Consider the following 26,037-nt stretch of genomic DNA (forward strand, 5'->3'; position numbering starts at 1 on the left):
GAGCTTGATTGCCCTGTTGTGTTCACTCCTGAAATGGTCCCTGGACTTAGCAAACGAGTTACCAAACCAAAAACCGAGGGTCTGGAGAAATGGCTCAGAGGTTGAGAGCTCAGACTGTTCTTTGAGAGGACCAGAGTTCAGTGCCAGCACCCACGTCAGGTGCCATCACCTGTAACTCCCGCTCCAGAGGATTAGATGACCTTTTGTGACCTCTGGGTACCTGTAGTCACATGAACAACCTTACATGTAGACATAAACACCCATCGTGAAAAGGCGGTCTGCCAGGTATATCACGTCCGTTTACGGAGCAGTTACCTTGACCCTGGGGCCTATGACCTCCACAGCCACAAGTCTTTGCCCTAGCTTACAGAACCTAACATGAGTTCCCTCCTGTGGGCTGGGTCTTAAATCCAAGAGGCAAGCAATTGGTTGTACCAAAAGCAGCAGCATCTTGCCTGTCATGCTGATAGTGTATCATTAGACTTCACAGCTGAGCAGCGCCTTTGGTGATAATTTTCCACAAACAGCCTGCATGGTAGTTTTGACCTAGGATAAAGACAGCCTCCAGGAAGGCTGTTTCTAGCGCCGTGACAGCTAGATTTTTGTATGTCCTGTGACAGAAGTATGCAGAGTCTTTAGCAAAAGGGATGTACTATGTAGTTCTGGACAGCAGTTAGCAGCAGTTATGGTTTATGGAGCCTCAAGGGCATCTCTGACTACTGACTAGCTCAGACAGCAGTAACCTACCTCTTGCACTGAGTTTTCACCCACAATCCTTTTAAGTGAATCAACTAACCTGGGCTGTGGGGTTCACAGAGACTGAACCAACCATCAGGGAGCCTTCCTGGGTCTGAGCTAGGGCCTCTGCAGATATGTGTAGCTAGAGTTTTCCTGCCTTGCCCACAGTCAGGACAAATCTTTGTCACCCGTCAGTCCCACAGCCGCTCAGACCCAACCAAGTAAACACAGAGACTTATTTTGCTTCAAACTGTATGGCCGTGGCAGGCTTCTTGCAAACTGTTCTTATATCTTAAATTAACCCATTTCCATAAATCTATACCTTGCCACGTGGCTGGTGACTTACCGTCATCTTTATATGATGCTTCTCCTGGTCGTGGCTGCAGTGTCTCTCTCCTCAGCCTTCCGCTTCCCAGAATTCTCCTCTCTCCTTGTCCCACCTACTTCCTGCCTGGCCACTGGCCAATCAGTGTTTTATTTATTGACCAATCAGAGCAATTTGACATACAGACCATCCCACAGCAGATATGTCATGCTTTTGTAGCTTGGTCTTCTTGTGGGACTCCTAAGAGTGGGAGCCGGGCTGTCCCTGACTCTGTTACCTGCTTTTAGGACCCTTTTCCTTCTATTGGGTTGCCTCGTCCAGCTTTAATATGAGAGGAAGTGCCTAGTCTTACTTCAACTTGGTATGCCGTGTTTGGTTGATATCCCAGGGCAGCCTGCCCTTTCTGAAGGGATAGGAGGAGGAGTGGATCCGTCATGGGGAAGGATAGGGGTCCAGGAGGGGAGGGCAAACTGCAGTCTGGATTTGAAATATGAGAGAAGAATAAAAAACTAAAGGAAACAAAACAATACCTTAAGTCCTGAGGATATCTTTGTTTAAACTCGTTTGCTGATTTTACTATTCTTCCGAATACTTTTGCCAATCTTTAAGGCTTCTAAAGGTTAGCATTATATAAGGAGACATTTTTACAGAGAGTAGGGGTTCTCTCTGAAGGCCATGATGTCCAGTCCAAGCATATATCAGTTCAGCAGCTAAGGGAATACTGAAGCAAAATGTTAGTGATGTCCAACACAAATGGAAACCATTCATATCAGTTGGAATGCTTGGATGATCTCTGCTTCTTGTTTGCAGCTTACTTGTGTGAGAGTGATGCTCAGCAGTCTAGTTGTTTACTCCTAGCAAGGAGGAGCCCAGTGAATCTGGTCAGTTTCAGGGAGTTCCTGATGATATTTTGGTAATTTATTTCCAGTCTTGAGAGGTTCCCTGAAATGATGGTATGTTTGAATCTTGGGGAAAACTGGTATACCTTAATGTAGTACATAGACATACATGCCGGCAAAACATTCATACACATGAATAAAAATAAATCAACCTGATGTTCGTGAGTTCAAGGCCAGCACGGTTGTGGACAGGATGCACAGTTGTGGTCAGGCAACACCAGAAAGGAGTTTGAATGGGTGAAAGATACTTGCATGGAGGTAGTATAGTAATGTTTGAACTAGCTGCTCTTTGTCTTCATCTAGGCTGTTGTGGGTTTTAGCATTTCTTCCTTGTTACATGGTAGCAAGGCTTTGGCAGGTTTCTCTGTTATTGTTTTTGTTGCTAGGAATGAAACCCAGAACTCAGTTATAAAACAAGTATTTTCTACATGTAACGCAAGTATAGCCTCACCCTGGGCTTTCCCTTTTAAAGAAATGAATGAAGGGCAGCCAGAATCGAAAGAGCTGGAGTAGAAGGTAAATGAGAGACCACATGGTGTGCTTTTGGAAGCTTCTCCGCCCGCCATGTTGGGAAGACGTCATAGAGTAGATGTGTTGGTAGAATGCTTGCAAGGATGGTGAGGGCCCAGGTGCTGTGGCAGTCTGTTACACAGGTGTTTCTCTGCGTTTCCTTTTTTTTTTTTTTGGTTTTTTGAGACAGGGTTTCTCTGTAGCTTTGGAGCCTGTCCTGGACTAGCTCTGTAGACCAGGCTGGCCTTGAATTCACAGAGATCCACCTGCCTCTGCCTCCCGAGTGCTGGGATTACAGGCGTGCGCCGCCGCCACCACCACCCGGCTCTGCTTTTCCTTTTTAATTTAATTTTTCTCTCTTTGTGTTTCATATAAACAAGTTATTATATCAAAAGAAGGTGAAAGATAATTCAAAATCTTTGGCAGGGCTTCAAGCATTCTAGGCATGTGCTCTTCTCGGGGAATAGAATTATTTCATTTGAATGTAATCCTAACAGTCTGAGGAAATTATTTGTTTAAGGAGCATGGATACTGGTTATAGTGAGATTTAAAGATCAAAAGTATAGACATGGTGTGGAGAGATGGCTCAGTGGCTAAGAGCACTGGCTCGTCTTCCAGAGGACCAGCACCCAGCACCCACATGGCAGCTGACAGCTGTAGCTCCAGTTCCAGGGGATCTGACCCCTCACACAGACATACATGCAGGCAAAACACCAATGCACATAAAATATAAAAAGATTAAGTATATTCTAAAAAATGAAAATCAATTAATTTCAAAAGTAAATAGACATTGTTCAGGCTTGGTTCAGTTGTCATTACAAGGAATTTGATGACCTATGAAAATATACAGATTTTTTTCCTTGTGGGAATAGGTTTGAGGAACCATTGGCCAACTTGCTAAATGAACGACACCGGACGGTGAAAGAGCTGCTTGAACAACTGAAAATGAAAAAATCTTCCTCCAAACCACAGCCTGAAGTGGAGAGGCTGAAACCTCAGAAGGAGACGGTCCATCAGGCTCTGATTCTAGACACAGCACAGAGGAGCAGGCTTCAGCAGCAGATGCAGCAGGCAAGACTTTCTCATTGCGTGTGATCGCATCATCTCCTAGCTTAACACTGAAGCCGAAAGGGAGCAGTGTTGTAAAGTCAGAGATGGCTGTCCTGCTTCCCGTGGAAACCGGGGCCATAGGACCCTGAGTCTGTAAGACCTTGAGAGAAGAGCAGGCACGCAGATAAAGACCTCACTAATTCTCAGGATGAGGGAATTCAGAGTTCTCGACCACACATTCACACTTGAGTAACTGTCAGTGTTGCGTTTTCCTCTCTCAGTCTTAGTCTCTCTAGTGTGAGGTTCAAGTTTGTTTGAGTTTGTGGTTTTGTTCTGAGGAAAATATCTCAGAAATTCATACCAAGATCCTGCTCTGCTCTAATCCCTCTGAGAAGCAAGATGTGTGTGATACATTTGCAGACTTCTTGGTAAGATCTGTGTTTCTGAAATGGCAACATTATGAAGTGTCAGTTTTTTTCCTTCCCAGCATGTGCAGCTCTTGACACAAATCCACCTTCTCACCACCTCCAACCCCAACCTCAGCTCCGAGGCCAGCACCACCAGAGTATTTCTGGTAAGGTTCCACACATCTATAACTCTGAAGACTTAAGTTTGACGTTAGCCTGACAAGTCAGTTTTCAGGTGGATGTTACTCACTGGGTGTGATCTGTGTTTCTTCTTCTCTACTGGATGTGTCTGGTCGCTGGACCTATTGTTCTTTTGCTTGACAGAACACAGAGTCTCAGGAAACATTCTGATGTCATTTTAATTGCATCCTCCCCATCTTGGGATCCATTTTTTTTTTTTTTTTTTTGAGACAGAGTCTCACGTAGTCCAAGGTAGCCTCAGACTCATGTAGTTCACCTTATGCTTCTGATTGCCCTGCCTCTGCTTCATAAGGGCCGAGTTACGGATGTATACACAGTGGCCAAATTATGGGGTCCTGCAGATGTAACCCAGGACTTCCTGCACGTTAGGCAAGCACTCTCCTAAGTGAGCCTCCTGGCTCTCTCACTGTTTGATACTTCTGTTTTTAAGGATGTTGATTTCATGACCTGTTTATTAGGCTCAGCTTTTTTTTTAAATGCTGAATGCCCTTTATTGAAGGAGGAGATCTTAAATACAGGCTTACAGCAGAAGTTCGTTACTGATGATTTACAGTCTTGCATCTAAGCTGTTAATGCCCATTATGCAGGATACACAGACACGGAACTTCCCTTAAGCATCGAGGAGGGTAATAATCGGCAGGGATTTAGCATAGGAGGATATCAAGGTCAAGGTCAGCAAGCAACAGTTACCCAAAATGGGGGCCAGGGACCTACAGGTCCCCCTTTTCCTAAAAATTGAGCTTCTGACTTGGGTTGCGTGGGACGTCAGCAGGTCACCTTACCCGTCATGGCCACACAGGTGCTCTGTCTTAGGTTGGTGAGCGCCCCTCAGGCATTACCCGACTCTGAATACTCATTATCATATAGGCTCAATTGTGTGTGAGCTGCAGAGTTAACTGCTGCCAAAGATCTCAAAGTGGTGCTGGGCTTGCCATCTGTGTGTTTGACACAGAAACAACCAACAGAAGTCCTAACCCACCCATAGCCAATAGGCTAAAAGAAGCTGAGCCATTCCCTTCCTTAATGAGCCTTACTGCAAATTGGAGTCCTTATAAGATGGTATCCCAAAAGCAAATGGAACTTGAGTTTATAAATTTATAATTTTCAAAGCCAATCGAAATGTATATAACTATTGAATTAAATTTATCATGCCCAATAGAATGGAAGATAAACTAACTGTGGTAGCTACTTTTGCTGCCAGGGTCTCCACTGTGCTAGCTGTAGTAAGCAATTATGAATTGGTAATCCCAGAAACAGTAGTAGCGGTGGCCGCCTCTGCTATAACAGCAACAACGGCAGCAGCAATGTCAAATTCTCTTCTGGAGGTGTGGACATCCACTGGCATGGATACAACTCCAGGAACATGAACTGCCAGTGCCTATTTTTCTTGATCCCAGCACGACTTAAGCTGGCAGCTCTGCAAAAGAACAACTAAGAACCATAAAGAAAAAACAGGCAGCTCACAAGGAGCATAACTTATAATGGCTACATTCTTATAATATTATAATTCTTATAGGTCTTATAATGGCTACATTCAGGCTCATAAATTTTAAGGTATCTTCAAAGGAGCCTAATTGAATTTCAGGAGGCCAATAAATGTTGCACAGAGCCACTCCTGAAAAGTAGGTACTACACCAGCTTGAAGAGGATTGTGAAAATCAAAAGGCTTATCAGGCATGCTACTGTTAACAAATGGAGATCAGTTTGACCTTCAGGGTTATCCTTAATCTCCAAGGTATCTGGGTGACAGGTTCTCAAACATACTTGAAAAAGCAGTTACCATACATTACCTTCTGGAGAATCCGACTGCATGGCTACAGTTCCTAGGCTTATGTTAATGCTTGCCAAGGCAGGCCATACTGGGCTCTCAATTCCCATTGGCATCAAAAGGGGAGAGTTTTTCACGAAGGCCCAATAAGTCTCTGCCATGTTGGGCTTCAGCAGCAGCCACAGGGCACACACAGCATTCAGGAATCCAAAGAGGAACCTCATTGTCCTGAGGAAAGACATAAACAGATCATCGGGGCCCACACCAACACCAGATCGGGTCTCCTCCAAGTTAGGCTCAGCTTTGTTTGGTATAGAATTAATTTTGCTTATGATGTTTTTTAAGTGTTTTGAAAGATTTGTAAACTTTGATGGGTCCTTCCTCCTTCCCATACTCCCTTTCACCTCTCCCCGCCCCCTCCTTTTTCATCCTTGTAGAATTAATAGTAGATCTGTGACAGGAGGTCAGAAGGAACTCCCTATTGGGAGGGGCTCTCAGGTAAGAGTGCCCTGGAGGAAGCCCTTTTGTTGTTCTATGGTGTGTTTGAATATGCCAGACTTATTGGTGCTAAAAGTCTGTTCACTTTTTAACTGTATTCGGAGGACCATGAGAAAATTTTCTTTTGGTGCGTATTTCAGAAAGTTTTAAATAATTAGATTTATTTTGTGTATGAATGTTTTGCCTGCATGTATGTATATGGGCAACATGTGTGCTTGATGATTGTGGAGGCCAGAAGAGGGTGTCACATCTCCCTAAAAGTAGCCTTATTAATGGTTGTAATCCACCTTGTGGGTGCTGGGAACTGAGCCTGGGTCCTGTATAGAGCAATAAATACTTTTTAACTGCTGAGCCATCTTTCCAGACTTTCAGAAAATATTTCTTTACAATCAGAGGTGGGTGTGGTAATCCCCTTTATTTCTAGTACTTTGGTGAATGAGAAAGGAGGATCCTGAGTTCAGGGCTCTCCTGGGCTACAGAGTGAGACTCTCAAAAGCCTGGGGTGGTGTGTGTGTGTATGTGTGTGTGTGTGTGTGTGTGTGTGTGTGTGTGTGTGTGTGTGTGTATCTAATATAACCCCCCTCCAAACTCACCCCTGCCTCCCACTCCCCTCCCCCACCTCTTTGTTGAGGTTAAAACCCAGGGCTTTGAGCATACTTCTCAACAGCTCTGCTGATGAATCTTGATTCTAACTTGGGAGTGTAAGATGCGTCGGCAAGACTGCAGAATGTTCAGTGATTTTAAACCCAAGTGTGACAAATGAATGGAGGTCCAGTTCCCAATCGCTGGGGATGAAGACAGAGTGGTCATAATGGAATGATGTCCATTAATAGAGACTTTTACCTGCCTCTAATCCTATGCAGGAAGGGCCCTTTTCCCTTTAGAGTCTGAGGACTGTGGCATTAGCTGTCTGGAATTTTCTCAGATCTCCCTTGTGTCCTTTATTCTCAGAAAGAGCTGGGAACCTTTGCAGAGAACTCCATCGCCCTTCACCAGCAGTTCAACCCCAAGTTTCAGACCTTGTTCCAGCCCTGTAACTGGATGGGAGCTATGCAGCTCATTGAAGACTTCGCACATGTCAGCGTTGACTGCATTCCTCATAAAACGGTCAAGAAGACTGGTAGGAGAGGAATGAATGAGTCAACTTTAGGTTTTGATTTGCAGTCAAGAGACGAGTCTTTAATAATTTTTTTATGTGTAATTCCTTTTTTTTGGTTTTGTTAATTTTTATATGCATTGGTGTTTGACCTGCATATCTTTGTGAGGGAGTCGGATCCATCGGAACTTGAATTACAGACAGTTGTGGTGCCCTCTTCTGGCGGGCAGGCTAAACATTCACTGTATACATGATAAATAAATAAAATCTTTAAAAAAAAAATCGGAAGAAAGGACTGGAAACTTGAGGGAGTCAAGTCAGAGAAGAAGATCTCTGTTCTGTATAAAAATGGATTTATACACTTTTGTGAAACCCTTTGGTCCTTGGATTGTACTAATCACAGATTTTTTTTTTTTTTTTCTTTTTTCTTCTCTAACAGCCAGTGAATTTCCCTGTTTGCCAAAGCAAGTTGCTTGGATCCTGGCCACAAACAAGGTTTTCATGTATCCAGAGCTTCTTCCAATATGTTCACTGAAGGCAAATAATCCTCGGGATAAGATCATCTTTACCAAGGCTGAGGACAAGTGAGTTTACTGTGAGGATGAAAAGAATGCATTATCGAAAGACAAGACAGTTGCTTTTGAGAAGCATAGGTGAAATAAGATGTGCATGGTAAGGACACAGACCAAAGAAAAGCCGTGTAGATGGACAGAGTTTCTGCAGTGTCTTTTGCAGGACATGCCACACATGTTGTGGTTAAAACTCTTTATTATTATTGTCTCATTTTATGTATAATGGTGTTTGGCCTGCTTGTATGTCTGTGCCCCATGTGCAAAGCAGTGCCCACAGAGGCCAGCAAAGGGAGTTGGATTCCCTGGAGCTGGAGTTCTGCACTGTGGTGAGTCACCATGTGGATGCTGTTCTCTGACCCTGGGTCCTCTGGAAGAGTGGGCTGTGCTCCTAAGCCCTGAGCCCTCTCTCCAGCCCTCCACACACATTTGTGAAGCATTTAAAGGCACTGTTTAACCTTTGGTTTATTGTAAGCCAGTCTTGTAGAGGTGCTGAAAGCAGATCTTCAGAGTAAGAAGTTTCTACCCTAATGTCCTCCAGCCCAAAGACAATGGTTCTTGTTTGTTTTACCCTCTTGGCCTTTTAGTTTCTGACCCTCCTCCTCCCTCCTAAATGGTGAAAATACAGATGTGAGCCATTAGCCCGGTGTTTGTGGTGCTGGGTGTTAAACTCTGGGCTTCATGTTGCTAGGAACTGTATGAGTTACTGCCTTAGCTCTCTCATGGCATTTTGATAGAGCTTCAGTAATTTAAATAATTTTATAATTAGGTTTTTCAAAAACACAAGGCCTTGTCAGGGGCTGGTGCACACACCTTTAATCTTAGCACTTGGGAGGAAGAGGCAGGTGGATCTATGAGTTTGAGTCCAGCCTGGTCTGTCTAGCAGGTTCCAGGATAGCCAAGGCTATGCAGAGAAATCTTCTCGTGAAAAACAAAACAACAAAACAAAAACAAAAAGAAAAAATTAGGACTTCAAATTGTCATTTTATTCTTTGATTTATTCATTATTATTGTGTGAGGCAGACCCTTCTGTATCCATCATAGAACTTGAAAAGGTCATGTAACTCAACATAGCCTTGAACTTTGAATCCTCTTGCCTCTACATCCTAAGAACAGGGTTTTGTTTGTTTGTTTGTTTTTGGTAGTAGGGTTTTGCTTTCTTGTTTTGTTTTGTTTTCGAGGAGGGATGCAGCAGTGTTTTTGTGTAGCACATGTTGGCTTCCAGCTTAAAGCAGTGCTCCTCCCTCCCCGCCTCCCCAGGGTTTGATGCAGGAGTGTGCCTTCAGGCCTGGGACAGCTCACTCTGTGACATGCTGTGCTCCTTTGTTATTATTTTTGAATGCGACCCTTCTCATTTGTGTTTGGCCAGTGCCCTGTCTCTAGCACTGACTCTGTTATCTTTGAAACTAAACTAGGGGGCGCTGGAGTTCAGTCCTGTGGCCTTCCGTATGGTAGGCAAGCGCTGTAACCCATGAGTTAGTTACATCACAGCCCTTGTTTTTTGATACAGGGTTGTGCCATGAACCCAGGCTGGTCTTGACCCTGTCGTCTCCTGCTTCAGCCTCCTGGGTGTTGAGAGTGTACTTGTGGCTGTTTTTGTTTCTTCCGTGTTTTTATCCCAAGGCCTCACCAAGGATGTTTGTGCAAAGAACTTAAAGAAATTTTATTTTAACAGTGCTTGGGATTAATCCAGGGTCTTGCCTGTGCCATTGATCCCTGTGTGTTTGGTTCTTAAAACACTCAGTACTCTGTAAATGCCTGAAGGTATAGAAAGCCTTGTGAAGCATGAGCAGTTTGGAGAACTCTTTTGAAGAAAGGTCTGTGAAGTTAGGTTGTATCATTGCTTCTCTCTCAGTCTGTTAGCTTTAGGACTGAAGCACTTCGAAGGCACTGAGTTCCCTAAACCTCTAATCAGCAAGTACCTTGTAACTTGTAAGACCGCTCACCAGCTGACGGTGAGGATCAAGAACCTCAACCAGAACAGAGCTCCTAACAACGTGATTAAAGTGAGTGTTTGCTGCAAGCTCCCCTGTGCCTCCTGCAGAGGAGCTGGACCCAGCCCTTCTCCTCCTCTCAGCCCTCAGGGAAGGCAGGGACCCCTCCCAAAGAAGGCTGCAGTAAAGGACAATTCCTCCCACTGTGTTAGGTCCGTCCTGCTCTTTCCTTTGTAAGACATTGATCCATTAATTTGCTCTGGAGTACCTTCACCTTAGCCTCTCTTACGGATATTTCCTGAGTAAGAAATTATACAAGTCCTCGCTCCTTCTAGCCATATTGTGTCTCCTTACTCTAACCTTCTCAGGGAGACAGAACTGTGTTTGTAAACCTCCACAGTGCTGCTTTCTCTGGGGTTTTCAAAGATTTGTTCTGTTTTTTCATTAAGCATGTGTCTGTGTGTGGGTGTGTGCAAGTGTGTGCAGTGGCCCCAAGCCCCTAAGCTGTAGTCATGTGTCCCTGTGAGCCACCTGACATGGGTGCATGTGTGCTGGGAACTGAACTGGGTCCTCTATCAGAGCAGGAGCTCTTAACTACCCAGCCCCCTCTCCAGCTGCCAGGCTGCTCTCCATTAGACATTGATGCCAAGGTTATGCAGAGGATCCTTAGGAGTCCAGTGAGCCAGGTGTGGTGTTGCGGCCCTGATCACTGCACCCAGGGGACGGAGACTCTGGAATTGCTGTGAGTTTAGGACTCTCCAGGGCTCCATAACAATACCCTAGTTAAACAGAGAAAAGTAGAAAAAGAAACAAAGGAGAAAAGATTTAAGTGGTTTAAAGAGTTAGGCATTTTTTTGAGGCTTTAGTTATGAAAGTGTTTGATCCCTTTCCCTTGTGACCCACAGTTCTGGAAGGTAGTGTACTTACCCCTTGTTACATAGCAAGTCTATAACCGACTTCTTGTGGATTTGGGTGTAGATCTAATTTAATAACCTCAGTAATGGACTCCTGCCTTCCTCCCTCTCCCTGCTTCTGCCTCCCTCCTTCCTCCCCTTCCCTCTTTCCTCCTTCATAGGTAGGAGTGGAGCAATCATTAAACCATATCCCCAGTTCTCCTTATTTATACATTTACTTAACGTGTGTGTGTTTCAGATTTGTTTTTTTATGTCTGTTGTCTGCCTGAGTGTATGTGTACCATGTGTATGCCTGTGGGGATCATGGGAACTTGGATCTATTAACTGTGGTTACAGGTGAGTATGAGCTGCCCAGTGTGGGTTTTTGAAAGTAAACCCAGGTCCTTGGTGAGAGCAGCATGCACTTTCAATTGTTGAACTGTCTGTCCAGCCCCTCATTGTTTTGTTTTTTTTTTTAAATCACACTTATTTACCTTGGGAGGGGCATGAGCACACATGAGGTCAGAGGACAACTTGAGAAAGTCTGTTCTTCCTTCTACAATGTGAACTCAGTTGCCGGAGCAACTGAGTCCTCTGTGTGTGTGTGTGTGTGTGTGTGTGTGTGTGTGTGTGTGTGTGTGTGTGTGTGTGTCTGTCTGTCTGTCTGTCTGTCTTAACAGCTCTGGCTGTTCTGGAACTCACTTTGTAGACTAGTAGGCTGGCCTAGAACTCATAGAGATCCACCTACCTCTGCCTACCTCATGCTGGGATAATTTTGAGTCTTAGTGGTAATCAGAATGGATAATTGTGTTTGGAGATCGAACATTTTGAAATCTTCATTAATTAGAGATACTTTGTTTGAAATGCAGAAATACATAGCATTTACACCTGATATTTTTGTGTGTGAAACCATCAGCCACCCCATTTCCCAGTCTGAAAGAATATGACTTATGATTTGTGTTTTCATGCCTAGTTTTATAAGAAGACCAAACAGCTGCCAGTTCTGATGAGGTGCTGTGAAGAGACCCAGCCACAGCAGTGGAAGCCTCCCGTAGAGAAGGAGGAACACCGGCTCCCATTCTGGTTAAAGGTCTGTCCATCCTTCCACGTCTGTGTGAGGCAGAAGACCCGAAAAGTTCCTGTGGAGTTAAATGATAATTTCCCAAAGTAAATTCAGGAAGAGTGTTTATACTTGGGATGTGGTTTTCCTAGAACATTGATGCCTGGAAAAACCCTTCATGGGATTATATCTTGAGGTTGTCTTCCACTAATCCTCAGAATCCAGAAAGCTCATTTTTCTTTCTCCTAAATTGTGACATGTGCTAGAGCAGTGTTCTTATTTCCTGCAGGCCAGTGTACAGTCCATTCAGGATGAACTTCGGAAAACAGCTGAAGGCGTTGAGGAAGGAGCAACTGTGCCCAGAGCCACAGAAGCCGGCACAGATCAGCACTTAGAGAAAGCCTGCCCTGAATTGGGGAGTGAAACTCGATACCCACTGCTGATGCCCAAGGGCGTAGTCCTCAAGTTGAAGCCAGATTCCAAGCGTTTCATCAGAAAAGCTTTGCGATTGAACCGGCCATTGGTCCAGAAGCCCCTTCTTATCCAGCCCAGCCCCTGTGTTCAGCCTGGGTTCAACCCAGGGAAAATAGCAACCTGGTCAACTCAATCAGAAGTCCTCCCAGGAAACATAGTGGTCCAGATTCCCCATCTGATCCAGCCAGCCACTGTCCTACAGCCCCTTCCTGGTTTCTCTTCAGTGGCGGTCAGCGGAGAACATAGTTTTGAGTCTTCTGCAGCACTGCCTACTATGCCCTCCGGTCCTGAAGCCAGGACCAGCTTCCCCCTGTCTGAGTCTCAGTCACCACTGCCTTCTTCCTCTGCACCCAAGATAATGCTACCCTCACTGGCCCCTTCGAAATTTCGAAAGCCATATGTGAGGCGGAAGCCTACAAGAAGAAAAGGAACCAAGGTTTCTCCCTGTGTGAAAGCTGCCCCCATCATCCACCCCACACCTGTCATCTTCACGGTTCCTGCCGCCACAGTGAAGGTGGTAAGCCTACCCAGTGGATGTAATGTGATCCAGCCTGTTAATGCCGCCGTGGCCCCGAATCCCCAGACCATTCCCATCACCACTCTCCTTGTTAATCCTACTTCCTTCCCCTGTCCATTAAATCAGCCCCTCGTGGCCTCCTCCATCTCCCCCTTAATTGTTTCGAGCAATCCTCTGACACTTCCTGTACCATCTGTTCCTGAAGATAAGGTCCAAGTGAACTTGGATATTGCTGAAGAGAAAAATGCTCCTCAAAACCCTGACTCCACGTCAAATTCCCAGGAACTAACTCCTCTCTGTGCTACTGTCTTCTCCAAAGAGGATCCTAGGCCATGGTGTTCTTCATCAGGTATGGAAAGCCAAGAAACATCCTCAGAATCCAGTGCCTGTGGCTGGGCTATTGTGAAAACGGAAAACCAGGAAGCATCCTCAGAATCGAGTGCCTGTGGCTGGACAGGTGTGAAAATGGAAAGCCAGGAGGGATCTTCAGAATCCAGTGCCTGTGCCTGGACAGGTGTGAAAATAGAAAGCCAGGAGGGATCTTCAGAATCCAGTGCCTGTGGCTGGACAGGTGTGAAAATGGAAAGCCAGGAGGGATCTTCAGAATCCAGTGCCTGTGGCTGGACAGGTGTGAAAATGGAAAGCCAGGAGGGATCTTCAGAATCCAGTGCCTGTGGCTGGACAGGTGTGAAAATGGAAAGCCAGGAGGGATCTTCAGAATCCAGTGCCTGTGCCTGGACAGGTGTGAAAATGGAAAGCCAGGAGGGATCTTCAGAATCCAGTGCCTGTGCCTGGACAGGTGTGAAAATGGAAAGCCAGGAGGGATCTTCAGAATCCAGTGCCTGTACCTGGACAGGTGTGAAAACGGAAAGCCAGGAGGGATCTTCAGAATCCACTGCCTGTGGCTGGACAGGTGTGAAAATGGAAAGCCAGGAGGGATCTTCAGAATCCAGTGCCTATGGCTGGACAGGTGTGAAAATGGAAAGCCAGGAGGGATCTTCAGAATCCAGTGCCTGTGCCTGGACAGGTGTGAAAACGGAAAGCCAGGAGGGATCTTCAGAATCCAGTGCCTGTGCCTGGACAGGTGTGAAAATGGAAAGCCAGGAGGGATCTTCAGAATCCAGTGCCTGTGGCTGGACAGGTGTGAAAATGGAAAGCCAGGAGGGATCTTCAGAATCCAGTGCCTATGGCTGGACAGGTGTGAAAATGGAAAGCCAGGAGGGATCTTCAGAATCGAGTTCCTATGGCTGGACAGGTGTGAAAAATGAAGAGGATGGGCAAGCTTTAGAGTCATTGCCTTTGAGTCTCCAGTTATCTCTGAACTCCACATCGAAGGATTTAGAAGAAATGGTCAAGATGGAAGCTGAGGATCGTGTGGAGGAAATGTCCAGTACCTTCCCCGAGCAGGACATTGGTGAGAAAGTGAAAGAAGAATACTCTATGGAATTAGACCGTGGCTCCCCTCAGGAGAAGCCGAGTAGTGCTAGAGAGCGGAGGAGAGAAGCAGTGGTGCAGACAGAGGAGACCCGAGCAGCTTCGTCCCTTTCCGTGTCCCAAGAGCCGCCTGAAGAGGGGAGTCCAAGCGGAGAGGCAAGCAGAGGATTGCCCAGAGGTACTCCGTCCTCCGTGGAGCAGGAGACGGTGCTCAGCAGGCCTCCAGGGAAGGCTGAGGACTCGGCCATTGCTGACAGTCAGTCTGTAGGGACCCCGGCAGGACCAGACACTGGAGGAGAGAAAGACGGGCCTGAGGAAGAAGAGGAGGAGGACTTTGATGACCTCACCCAAGATGAAGAAGATGAACTGTCGTCGGCTTCGGAGGAGTCCGTGCTTTCTGTCCCGGAGCTCCAGGTGAGAGCCAGAGTAGTTGTAAATGTGGGGACGGGGACTCAGTGGAAAGTTCCCTGCGTGTGGGAGTCACAAAGTGGGATTTGACTTTTGAATGCGTATGGCACATCATTTAGGAGGCTTGTGCGAAGTGCTTGACTCACTTGCCATACTTTGTTTTTTATTTTTACATTTATTCTTTTATTGGTGTGGGTACGTGCATGACATGACATGTGTGTAGAGGTCCGAGGAGCAGGAGGAGGTGGTTATCTCCTTCCATCACGTGGGTCCCGGGCATTGAGCTAGACTGTCAGGCTTGGCAGCCCTTGTCTGCACCTGCTGACCCATCTCCCTGACCCCCCCCCACCCTTTTAAATAATTTATTCATGTTTGTGTGCATTGGTGTTTTACCTGCATGTCTGTCTGTGTGAGGGTGGCAGGTCAGGAGTTACAGACAGTTGTATGGGTCACGTTAGAGGAAAGCCGTCTTGAGGAAGTAGGGCAGCCTTTCAAAGGCATGTTGTGCTGCCTGTCCTGCCTCAGTTTCCTCAGGTTTCTCCTCTAATTCAGAGTGGTGACCCTGGCTCCCTTACATCCTCCTGACACTGCTCCTGTCCTTTGGCCTTCTGTGAGCTGCTAGGAGCCCTTATGAACATTCTGTGGGGTGCTTTTAGGAGACTATGGAGAAACTGACTTGGCTGGCTTCTGAAAGGAGCATGAGTCAGGAGGGTGAGTCTGAGGAGGAGAACTCCCAAGAGGAGAACTCTGAGCCAGAAGAAGAAGAGGAAGAGGAGGCCGAAGGGATGGAAGCCTTGCAGAAGGAGGATGAAGTGAACGATGAAGCAGTTGGAGATGCTGCTGAGAAGCCCCCTTCTACCTCGGCCTCACCCAAGACTGCTCCAGAAGTGGAGAGCAGCATAAGCCCCGCAGGTGAGTGCGGCCGACCCCTCGGAGGACAGGTTTCCCTTGGGTGCGCATGGTTGCCGCTGACGGGAGCCAGGAGGCTCCAGGGAGGAGTCTTTCTCTCCTGCAGCTTTCCTTCCCCCAGACAGACAGACTAGGGCGGTTCCTTTGAAAATCAAGACACAGGAAGTTAGAATCCCACCAACCCTTCGTGTACATGAAGCAGCTCAGTGTTTTAGTTGTGGTTCCTGCCTCTTGTGTGCTGAGGCTGTGAGCTGTTTGGCTTTCGTCTGAACCTCCCATCTTTCCCTGAGATCTGTTATGTCCATCCTGCCATCCCTCCCCAGCACACTCTTCCTCCTCACCTGGATGTTCCTCTTGATGATGTCCCTGATCAGCTGAACCTTGCCCGTGCTGGGGTCCACTCCAGCCAGCGGCACCATGACCTCCCCAATGACGTCATCCCTAGAGAAGTGATCAAAGCTGAGCACGAGGAAATGTAGCACCAGGTCCTGCAGCTGGCTGTATGGGATGCCGTAGAAGGTGAAGGTCTCATCGAATACAGGGTCCAGGGTCTTGCGGAGCACACGGTGTTCCCTGGATGCTGCTTCCACATGCTGGAAGACAGCTCCTCCTGCACGCCCTCTGACCTCTGCACACTTAGCATGTGTGTGTCCTACCCAACAAAACGGGTAAATTAATGTCAGAAATAGAAAAGCGACGGAAAGAAAAGAGCTCTGGGTCTGTAGACCTATACTTCTTAACCTGTTACAAAGTCTCTGGTCCTCGGTCTGTCATGTGCTGAAGTCGGGATTATTTTCTTAGATTTTTAAATAGGAAGAAAATGTTAGATGTTAAGTTTTCTTTCTTCCTTCTTTCCTTTTTTTTTTTTTTTTTTTTTTTTGAGACAAGATCTCACTGTATAGCTCTGACCTCTAACTGGCTTTGTAGTAGTCAAGAGTGCCCTTGAACTTACAGAATTCTGGCTGTCTTTGACCCCTCAGAGTTGGGATTAAAGAAATTGATCCCTTGACCAGCTCAAATATAATTATCTTCTAACACCTTCTTTGAGCACTTTATATGAGTTGATTTCAGTGACATGTGGCCAATCAGAGCAGCCAGCAAATAGGCAGTCTACTGCTGAGTATGCCTGGTGCCGAGAGCTGTATTTTAAAAACCAGTGTTTTTTCACCTTTGGTGATTGAACAGCCCTTCACAGCGGTCAGCTAAGTCCATCAGAAAACACATTTCTGATGGTTAGGAACTGAGACATTTGTCTTCTTATCTTTCTCCAGGTGGGACTGTCCACATGCTGATATGCCCACATATGAGCACCTGGTGTGATGATATCATTGTGCCAACCCCACCACATACACACAGAACAAATACAGGTGTATATAACAGCGTTTGTGCCTTAATGGACTTACATGGACCTGTCACATGTGTAGAGAGCAGCAATTACTGTGTTGAAAGTAGCTGTATTGGAGGTAACACTATACTTCATGAATTGTAATTACTGGACAAATATAAAATCATGTATCGTATAATCATCAACTACTAAATAAAAGTCTGTACCATGGGAACTTCATCTGCATACTGATTGGTCTTTTGTTATTCAGCTGTCATTGATTTGAATCCTGCCCCCTTGTGATAGTAATGGGTTTGAAAAAAGGAAAAACCAAAGAATGGTAAATCTTCGGAAACTTTAATGAACTGTATTGACTGAAATATGCCATATATGATCTTTTGTATTATTAAGGATGTTGTTATATATCGTTTTCATTAGAAAACTATCCCATGACAATGGATCCTGTTGAGAAGAACGTTAAGAAAAGAAAATATTGTGAGGATTTTTTTACAGTATGATTTTACCTCAATGATTACAGCAGAAATTGAGAAACTACAATGTGTTATTTGTTGTGAAATTCTATCAGCCAAATCTATGAGGCTGAACAATCTAAACTGCCACTTTGATAGTGAGCATCTGAGCTTCTCTGCCAAAGATGTCAACTACTTTAGAAGCAAAGCTGGTGGACTCAAGGAGGCCAGACTTGACACTGGTGGCTCATATCACAACAGAATGTAGCAGACATTGAAACTTCATATTTGGTAGAGCCCAGAATCGCCAGAGCTGTGAAACCTCACACCTCCACTGAGGATTTACTATTGCCAGCAGCCAAAGGTATTTCTAGAGTTATGATTGGAGACAAATTTATTACCCAGCTGAGTGGGATTTCCTCGTCTAGTGACACCGTCAGCAGAACAGACGCCGTGTTTGCTGACGTCCTTGAGTAGGTGACCCAGGAGCTTTAGGAATCCACAGACGTTACAACTGTTCGACTATTGGTTTATGTGAGGTCGATTAATAATGGCAGCTTTAAAGATGAGTTTCTTTTCTGCACACCCCCGTATTTGAGTCAGTGGTTCATTTCTGAAAGAGCCTAAGATCTCCTGGGAAAGGTCTGTGGTGTTTGCATGGACGGTGCTCCAGCTGTGCTAGGGTGTCGATCTGGATGGTCACCAGAAGTCACCAGAACTCACCATAGGATTCACCAACAAATATTATGCTGCCATAAGGATTACTAGGAATGCTGGGTAGTGGCACATACCTTTAATCCCAGTACTTAGAAGGCAGAGGCAGGTGGATCTCTGTGAGTTCGAGGCCAGCCTGGTCTAGAGTGAGTTCCAGGAAAAGCGCAAAGCTACACAGAGAAACCCTGTCTCAGAAAACCAAAAAAAAAAAAAAAAAAAAAAAGCATTATAACTTCTGTCAATTTTATGAAGGGAAGCACTTAACAGTAACTATTTTCACAACTGTGTAACGAGTTGGAGGCAGTGAACAACACTCTGCCATTTCATACTGAGGTTAGATGGTTCTGGAGAGGAAAAGGTTTTAAAACGTATTTGCTGTTTGTCTTGTCGAGGTCGTCCCCCACCCCCCAACAGGGTTTCTCTGTGCAGCCCTGGCTGGCCTGGAACTCACAGAAATTCACCTGCCTCAGTTCCCTGAGTGCTGGGTCTACAAGTTTGGGCTGACACTGCTATTCTAAATTGTGTTTTTGAGGGGCTGGAGAGATGGCTCAGCAGTTAAGAGCACTGACTGTTCTTCCAGAGGTCCTGAGTTCAATTCCCAGCAACCACATGGTGGCTCACAACCATCTGTAATGAGATCTGGCACCCTCTTCTGGCCTGCAGGCACACATGCAGGCCGAACATTTTATGCATAATAAATAAGTAAATCTTTAAAAAAAGAAAAATGTGTTTTTGAGCTGTGTGGTGGACTCAAAATGTTTTTAATCAGAAAGCAAGATGGCAGTTCAAAGCATTTTGAGTGGTTAAAATTAAAACAGAAAGTAGCTTAATTGGTTATCATCTTTGCCATCTTGAGTGAGTTAAATTTATCACTGCAAGGTCCAATGCAACATGCCTCAATTTTACTGAAAATACCATATCATTCCAAATGAAACTTCAGCTTTGGCAAAAAAAAAAAAAAAAAAGGGGGGGGGGGGATGAAAATAAAATTTACATGTTGCCTACCCTATCTGTTTTCTTTGAGGTACATGACATTTAACCAGAAAAAAGATTACAATGATTATTTCTGTGAAAGAACACTTGCACGTTTGTAGACACTCCATTTACACTTGCCAGAAACCCATTCACAGTCAAACTTGAAAATATTCCTGAGACAGCACAAGAGGAATTCGTTGCACTTATGAGCAGCGATACAGTGAGAGTTGAGTTCCTTCAATGCCAGTACAAAACTCTGGATCAAGCAGCTGCAGTCATTTCGGTTTTGTCTGAGACTGTGTTGGGACGACTTCTTCCATTTGCAACAACGTATCTTTGTGAAACAGGATTTTCCATCTTGTTGGTTATCAAGTCTAAATAGGGAGGTAGACTGGCTGTGGAAGAGGATCTTCTTTGTGCTTCTGCAAAGACTGCCCCGAGAATTTCTGATCTGGTGAGAAAGAAGCAGTCTCAACCTTTGCACTGAGGTTGGCTTTGTATTCATAATGTTGCAAAGAGTACCACTGTAGCTTACTGTTGTTATTTTAAGACTGTTTCCCATGTTATACCATAAGTCAAGAAAATATTACATTTATTTGTAATTAGAAATATATATTTCATAATATGTAATTAAATATTGTTTTTTATGGTTAAGTATCACTATACTTAAATTATGTTGAATTTATAACCATGAAAATACATCCTGCATATCTTATATTTATATTACTATTCATAACAGTAGCAAAATTCCAGTTATAAAGTAGCAATGAAAATAATTTTATGTTGGGGTCACCACAACATGAGGAACTGTATTCAAGAGTCACAGCATTAGGAAGGTAGAGAAGCACTGATTTAAAAGTATAGCTGGGCAATTGTTTAATCCCAGCACTCTAGAAGCAAAGACAGGTGGTTCTCTAAGTTCTAGTCCAGCCTGGTCTATAGTGGGTTCCAGGAGAGCCAAGGCTACACAGAGAAGCCCTGTCTGGAAAAATAAATTAAGTAAAAAGCACAACCTTTCCTATCCTTCATTTGTTTGCTTTGCTTTGCCTGCCTGCCTTCTTATGCATACAGTATCCTGCCAGAAGAGGGAGCCAGATCTCATTACAGATGGTTGTGTGCTACCACCTGTGGTTGCTGGGAATTGAACTCAGGACCTCTGGAAGGGCAGCCAGTGCTCTTAACCTCTGAGCCATCTCTCCAGCCCTCAATATGCATTCTTAATAACTCAATCTGTCTTCATGGGCCCTATCATTATCTTTCCTCTCATAACTATGTGCTTGTGTAAAAGAACTATATACAAACCCAGATCATGGAAGGCAGAGACAGAGGATCTGTATGAGTTTGAGGCCAGCCCGGTCTACACAGTGAGTTCGGGCAGCCAGGGCTCCATAGAAAGAACTGGTCTCAACACCCCCCCCCCCCAAATATATAATATACACATATGAGAGAAATATATAATATACAAATGTAAGAATAAAGAATTGGATGTGGTGACACGTGCCTGTAATCTCAGTATTAGGGAGGCAGGGTCATAAGAGTCAGGAGTTCAAGGCCAGCATGGACTAACTACATGGTGAGTTTGAGGTCCTACTGGACTACATGAGACCCTACCTCAAAAGACAAAAGCTAAAACTGGATGTGGTGGTGAATACCTGTAATCCTAGTACTAGGGAAATAAGGGCAAGAGGAAGAGTTCAGGATCGTCCTCTATTAGACAGTAACTTTGAGGGCAGCCTGGCCCATGTGGGATCCTGTCTTTTAAAAAAATAAGAGGGTGGGGCTGGAGAGATGGCTCAGAGGTTAAGAGCATCAGCTGCCCTTCCAGGGGTCCTGAGTTCAATTCCCAGCAACCACAGGGTGGCTCACAAACATCTATAATGAGATCTGGTGCCCTCTTCTGGCCTGCAGACATACACGCAGACATAACACTGTATACATAATAAATAAATCAATCTTTTTTTTTTTTTCTTTTTTCTTTTAGTGGCTGGAGAGACAGCCGTGGGTGCTGGGAACCGAACTCTTATATTTTTGGTTGTGAGCCTATTCTTTAACGGCTGAGCCATCTCTCTAGCCCAAAATAAATAAATCCTAAAAAAACAAAAATATTAAAAAAAAAAAAAAAAAAAAAGGTTGGAGAGATGACTCAGTGGCTTAGTGTTTGTTGTAAAATCCTGAGGACCTGAGTTTGGATCCCATAATGAAAACCCAAGCTGGGCTTGATCTCACTCTTTCTTGTCATCGAAGAGCCACGGGGTGGCAGGAACAGAAGGATTGCTGGACTTGCTGCCTGCCAGCCTGCGGAAATGCGTGAGTCCAGATTTTGGGAAAATCCTGCCTCAAAGGAATAAGGAGGAGAGTGTTAGAGGACACTCAGTACCCCTCAGGCTCTATGCCCAGGTACGTAGATACATGCCAGCCCCACACAAATTATACAGCAAATATAAATAAGAAGAAAGAAAAGAGTGAACAAGGAGTGCCTGTGCAATTGGTCCAGTGCTTCTCTACCGTGCATGAAGCCCTGAGTCAGAGCTCAGCACCACATCAAAGCAGACACGGAGGTGTATGCCTGCAGTCCCAGCGCTAGGGAAGTGGCAGCAGGAGGATGCAAAGTTCAAGGTCCTCCTTAGGTCTCAACTTCAAGTCCAAACTGGGCTACCTGAGATCCTGTCTCTAAATAAGTAATTACATTATAACCCACGCTGGCCTTAAACCCACCATCCTCTGGCCCTAGCTTCCTGTGTGCGTATGGTTTTATAGTTTCACCATTTGTTATCTTCCCTGGAATGTAACTGTTGTGAGGACAGGCCATCCTGTTCATTGGTGTAAGGTAGTGCTCAAACGCATAGCAGGCATGTAACCATATTGTCTGCTAGGTGAGCAAATAGCTAGAAAGATCAGTGATCTGTCCTCCTTTCCATTAGTCTTGTTTTTCCTCTAAAAGTTGGGCCTGCCTTATAAAGTTGACCACAGCTCAATTGCTTTTAGTTCCTAAGGCTTGTTGTTTTCATTCTATATTCTTTGGAGGAATTGGAAATCAGGAAGGACTAATGAAATAAATACAATTCTAGCATGTACCAGATTCTTCCTAAATACCCTGATACCCTTTCCTAGGCATCCTCATGGCTCACTGTCTAAATTACTTCCGGCTTGGGGCCAGCCTCACTTCACAAGAGAAGCATCCATGCCTGCCTCAAGGAAACAAAAGTCTTCACCTTTGGGTTTCTTCATTATGCTTATTCCCCTGACCAGTGTGTGTTTGTCTGTTTTTCTTCATTAGATAAATTTTGTAACAACAGAGCTGTCTTCTATCTCTGTCTCAATTTTGGTCTAGTTAATACTCTGATATGCTGACCTGCTCCTGCTCCAACATGGGCCACAGACATGAGCCAGTCAGCAACTGACTATGTTCTCTGAAACCACCAGCCCAATAAACCTTTTATCGAAACCAAAACCGCCAGGCAGTGGTGGCGCCCGCCTTTAATCCCAGCACTCGGGAGGCAGAGCCAGGCTGAAGTTTATGAGTTCGAGGCCAGCCTGGTCTACAGAGCAAGATCCAGGAAAGGCGCAAAGCTACACAGAGAAACCCTGTCTCAAAAAAAAAAAAAAACCTAAGACCTGGTCAAATTTGTTCATGTCAAAAACCTACAGTTTAGAAAAAGAGGGTACAAAGGCACTATGATTTCAGACATCACAGATAAATACAAAACCTTCTAGAGACTTAAAAGTTATAGGCAATACCCTTACTTGGTAAGTTTGGGTAAAAATGACTTGGTAAGTTAGGTGACCACGACTTGGCCAATATTAGGTTAATGCTGGTTTACACTGTAAACACAGTCTGCCTCGCACAGGAAGGAGGTGGTGTAACTAGATCTGCACTGGTCCTCACAGAGTTACCCTACAATCTGGAACCTAACACCATGAGAAGTTCGCTCTCCTCAACCGTTATGGAAGAGTTCCCCAAGAGGAAACGAGTTGGCCAAGGCTCTCTTGTCTTCTTTCCTCCCTCTTTCCCACTGCACTTTCTGCCCTAGGGAGTGTTAGACTGCTCTTGGAGCCCAGAGGGCTAGGTCGTGGACCAGCCGCTCCGAGATGACGTAATGCTTTCTGTGGTACACAAAGCGGCCTCCCCCAGGCTGGGCCTCTCTCGCCCCTCCCCCCAGCCAGGAATGCCGCCCCCGCCAGCACCAGCACGGGTGAGTCCCCCTTTTTGAAAAGCCAGACCAGGGAAACAGGGAACAAAGGCCCCGGAAGGAGCGCCTAGGCACTGCCAGGAGGCTCAGAAATAGACATCACGTCATCTCTCCACCCGGCGGCGCCAAGCGCCATTTGGTAACACCGGGAAGGAAGGACCTGACCATTACGGTGCAGAACGAAGCTTGCAGGGCTAGCGTTTCACCCCAGCCCTAGCAACCCTCTGACCGGCTTAAGGAGTGGCTTCCCTTCTGCTCCCAACCCCCGCACCCTTCTTTCCCTGGAGGCCTCCGCCTCCCTTGGCTGCCAGCCACACAGCCCATAGTCTCCACGCTGCCATCTTGATGCCCCATCCCCCTTGCCACTTCCCTCTCCTGCAGCCCTCAGAAGTAGGAGGGGGAGGAAGGGGCACCGCCCTGCGTGCCCCAAGGGGGAGGGCTCGGCCTACCCCACCTCTCTTCCTCCAGAAGGAGGGGTTCACATCCTCCGCGTGCTTGCCGCTTCTCACCTCCAGCCGTGCTGACAGTGCACCATGGAGGGTTGGCGGTCAAGGATTTAGCATCCTGGGCTTGCCTACCCTCGGTGGCACTCTGGCCTCACCAGCCCCTGCAGCCCGCAGCTGCAATCCAGGCGCTGGCCACTGCGTTCTACTCACTCACCACCTCAGGCCCGAGTCTAGCAGGGCTGGCAATTAAAGGATCCCATCTGGACTTCACTCCCCGCCCATTCCTCAGCTATCCGGCTTTGCGCCGGCCTGATGGCTTAAAAGAATCAGTCGGTCAGACTCTACTTACCAAAGCTGGGGCGTATATTTGTGATCTCAGCCATGTTGTAATCAGAGGCTGCTGATAGCAACACTTTTGCAGAGGTCAGACAACTTTGGGGATCTCGGTCAGTACCGAGGCCGCGGCTGTAGACCTCCGGATCAGGGGAGGGGAAGGTGCCTGGCAGACTGCCCCTGCGACAGTCCGATCCCTGGTTGCTAGCTGCGCGTTCCTCTTAGATGCTCCAGGGATGCTCTGAGCTAAGGATGCAGGTGCAGTCCGACTGGTCCTGATGCGAGGTAGGCTCCGCCTCTTTCCGAAGGGCCCTCGGCAGAAGACTCCGCCTCTGCCCGAAAGGTTCCGGAAGCTCTTCGAGAGGAGGCCACTCCCACTGCCGATTTTTCTCCAGGACGAGGCTCCGCCCATTCACAGGCTGTGGGCGTTGGGACTGGAATTTCAAAGCCAGTAAGAAGTGTAGGTGTTGTGCTAGTTCAGTCGCATATTCCTGTGACTGTAGCACTGGAGTGGGTGAGGCAGGAGAGTCAAGGAAGGCTTGGCTAGGCCTCCAAATACAGAAGGGCAGGAAGAGGATCGCTTTAGCGTCCACGGAAGCTGTGATTCTAGTTGCCTGGGTTTATGCAGAGGGAAGCTGAACCTTCTGCGTTCCAGATGTTGTGAAAAACAAAACTCTATACTGTTTCAGTATTGATTGCTGCTGTTTTAGTGCATTCCTGAAACAGTAAAGGCAATTACGGAGCCTTAAACTTGAGAAAATGATTAAAAATAAAAATAAAATGGACAGAAGCAGGAGTTAAAGACCAGTCTGAGGGGTACAGCAAGACCCTGCGTCAAAAAAATCAAAACTATAACAAAAGACCTAAAATCCTAAAAAATGTGGTTGTGTTCACATTTAATCACAGCACTGGGAATTAAAAAAAAGAAAAAAGAAAAATCCACAAATATGCCCAAACATGAGGCAATTTATTGTGCACTGGGTCAATGCATAAGAACCTGGGATTGGAATACCAGATACTTCACTTGTGTTGATAACTGGGTACTTTTGTGAGCTCATCTACTCATCAGGGCCAGAATCTGCCAAATGGAAAAAGTGATAAAAATATCCATTGGTCCACAGGATTTTTCTTGGAGGACCAAATCCCCTAAGATAATGTGAGGACATTTTGCACAATGAAGAACATCATGCAGATATGAATAACTGCCATACCTTGGGATCAAGTCTGCCTAGGTTTTTATAATCTAGAGTACCGTTCTAAATTTTAGGAATTCTTCTTTTCTTCCTATGTTCCAGGTATTTTGTGGGGAGGTTGATTAGTTGTCAACTTCAACCATGGACTCCCAACACCCAGTTGTGAGTTGGATAGATTACTAAAGATAGAGAAAGCTACGAAGCTTTCTTCCTTCCTCCTTTCCTTCCCTGTTACCTTCCTTTCTTTCCTTTTTTGAGACAGGGTTTCTCTGTGTGGCCCTGGCTGTGCTGGAACTCACCCTGTAGACCAGGCTGGCTGTGAACTCAGAACTCACAGATATGCCTGTCTTTACCTCCTGCGTTGCTGGGATTGAAGGCATGCAGCACTACCCCCGGCAGGGAAGTGCCTTTTGCGTGTTTATTTATAGACAAGACAGCGTGTGTTCAGAATAGCTTTGAACTGTTGGTATTCCTGCCTCCACGTCCCAACTCCCAAGTGCTGACATTATAGGTGTTTACCACCACACTGGGTTTATTTAGCGTTGGGATTCCACCATGCAAGGGAAGCTCTCTACTAAGTTACATCTTTCATTACCTACCTACCTACCTCTCTGCCGAACTACCTGGTGCCTGCGTGCCTGCTAGCCCGCCGACTTACCATCACCTATTTACCTTCCATCTGTATCTATCATGGGTTCTGTC

At 45.8% G+C, this 26,037-nt stretch overlaps 2 protein-coding genes across 19 annotated transcripts in view; one reads left to right on the top strand and one right to left on the bottom strand.

Moving 5' to 3' along the window:
• The window catches only part of LOC102905243 (GON-4-like protein), a 142,519-nt gene that overhangs the window by 38,366 nt on the left and 78,116 nt on the right, over positions 1-26,037 (top strand). For 8 of the 15 annotated variants that reach the window (XM_076573680.1, XM_076573688.1, XM_076573682.1 and 5 more), the window contains 9 exons: positions 3,345-3,543; positions 4,010-4,096; positions 7,348-7,516; positions 7,932-8,076; positions 9,917-10,067; positions 11,862-11,978; positions 12,238-14,787; positions 15,438-15,693; positions 16,962-19,187. In XM_076573680.1, the coding sequence (XP_076429795.1) occupies positions 3,345-3,543; positions 4,010-4,096; positions 7,348-7,516; positions 7,932-8,076; positions 9,917-10,067; positions 11,862-11,978; positions 12,238-14,787; positions 15,438-15,693; positions 16,962-17,179 (3,892 nt within the window). In that variant the 3' untranslated portion in view covers positions 17,180-19,187. Of the gene's footprint in view, positions 1-3,344; positions 3,544-4,009; positions 4,097-7,347; positions 7,517-7,931; positions 8,077-9,916; positions 10,068-11,861; positions 11,979-12,237; positions 14,788-15,437; positions 15,694-16,013; positions 16,146-16,961; positions 23,367-26,037 lie in introns of those variants that run through there. The other 7 variants (XM_076573685.1, XM_076573687.1, XM_076573684.1 and 4 more) reach the window with 6 other exon arrangements.
• LOC121830210 (synaptotagmin-11-like) lies at positions 14,924-24,446 on the bottom strand. 4 transcript variants are annotated; one of them, XR_006073254.2, is made up of 4 exons: positions 24,159-24,419; positions 19,204-19,624; positions 16,032-16,342; positions 14,924-15,832 (listed from the first exon to the last, which is right to left on the bottom strand). XR_006073254.2 is itself a non-coding variant. In XM_042279341.2 (3 exons), exons 1-3 carry the CDS (start codon positions 24,190-24,192, stop codon positions 15,821-15,823), a joined length of 357 nt encoding a protein of 118 aa, XP_042135275.1. In that variant the 5' UTR covers positions 24,193-24,329; the 3' UTR covers positions 15,715-15,820. The 4 variants fall into 4 exon arrangements, 2 of the variants coding, with proteins under 2 accessions (XP_042135275.1, XP_042135274.1); XM_042279341.2 differs by lacking the exon at positions 19,204-19,624 and having other exon boundaries at positions 15,715-15,832; positions 24,159-24,329; XM_042279340.2 differs by lacking the exons at positions 14,924-15,832; positions 19,204-19,624 and having other exon boundaries at positions 15,844-16,342; positions 24,159-24,329.

Source organism: Peromyscus maniculatus, chromosome 6, assembly GCF_049852395.1.
Source record: "Peromyscus maniculatus bairdii isolate BWxNUB_F1_BW_parent chromosome 6, HU_Pman_BW_mat_3.1, whole genome shotgun sequence".
NCBI classification, from domain to species: domain Eukaryota; kingdom Metazoa; phylum Chordata; class Mammalia; order Rodentia; family Cricetidae; genus Peromyscus; species Peromyscus maniculatus.

What these genes read in the sequence shown, in the direction of transcription:
- LOC121830210 (XM_042279340.2), bottom strand. Translation starts at nt 24,192, where the DNA reads ATGGCTGAGATCACAAATATACGCCCCAGCTTTG. An exon ending in AAATATACGCCCCAGCTTTG is followed by an intron (nt 16,343 to 24,158) that starts GTAAGTAGAGTC and finishes TTTGTTGGGTAG; the next exon opens with GACACACACATGCTAAGTGT.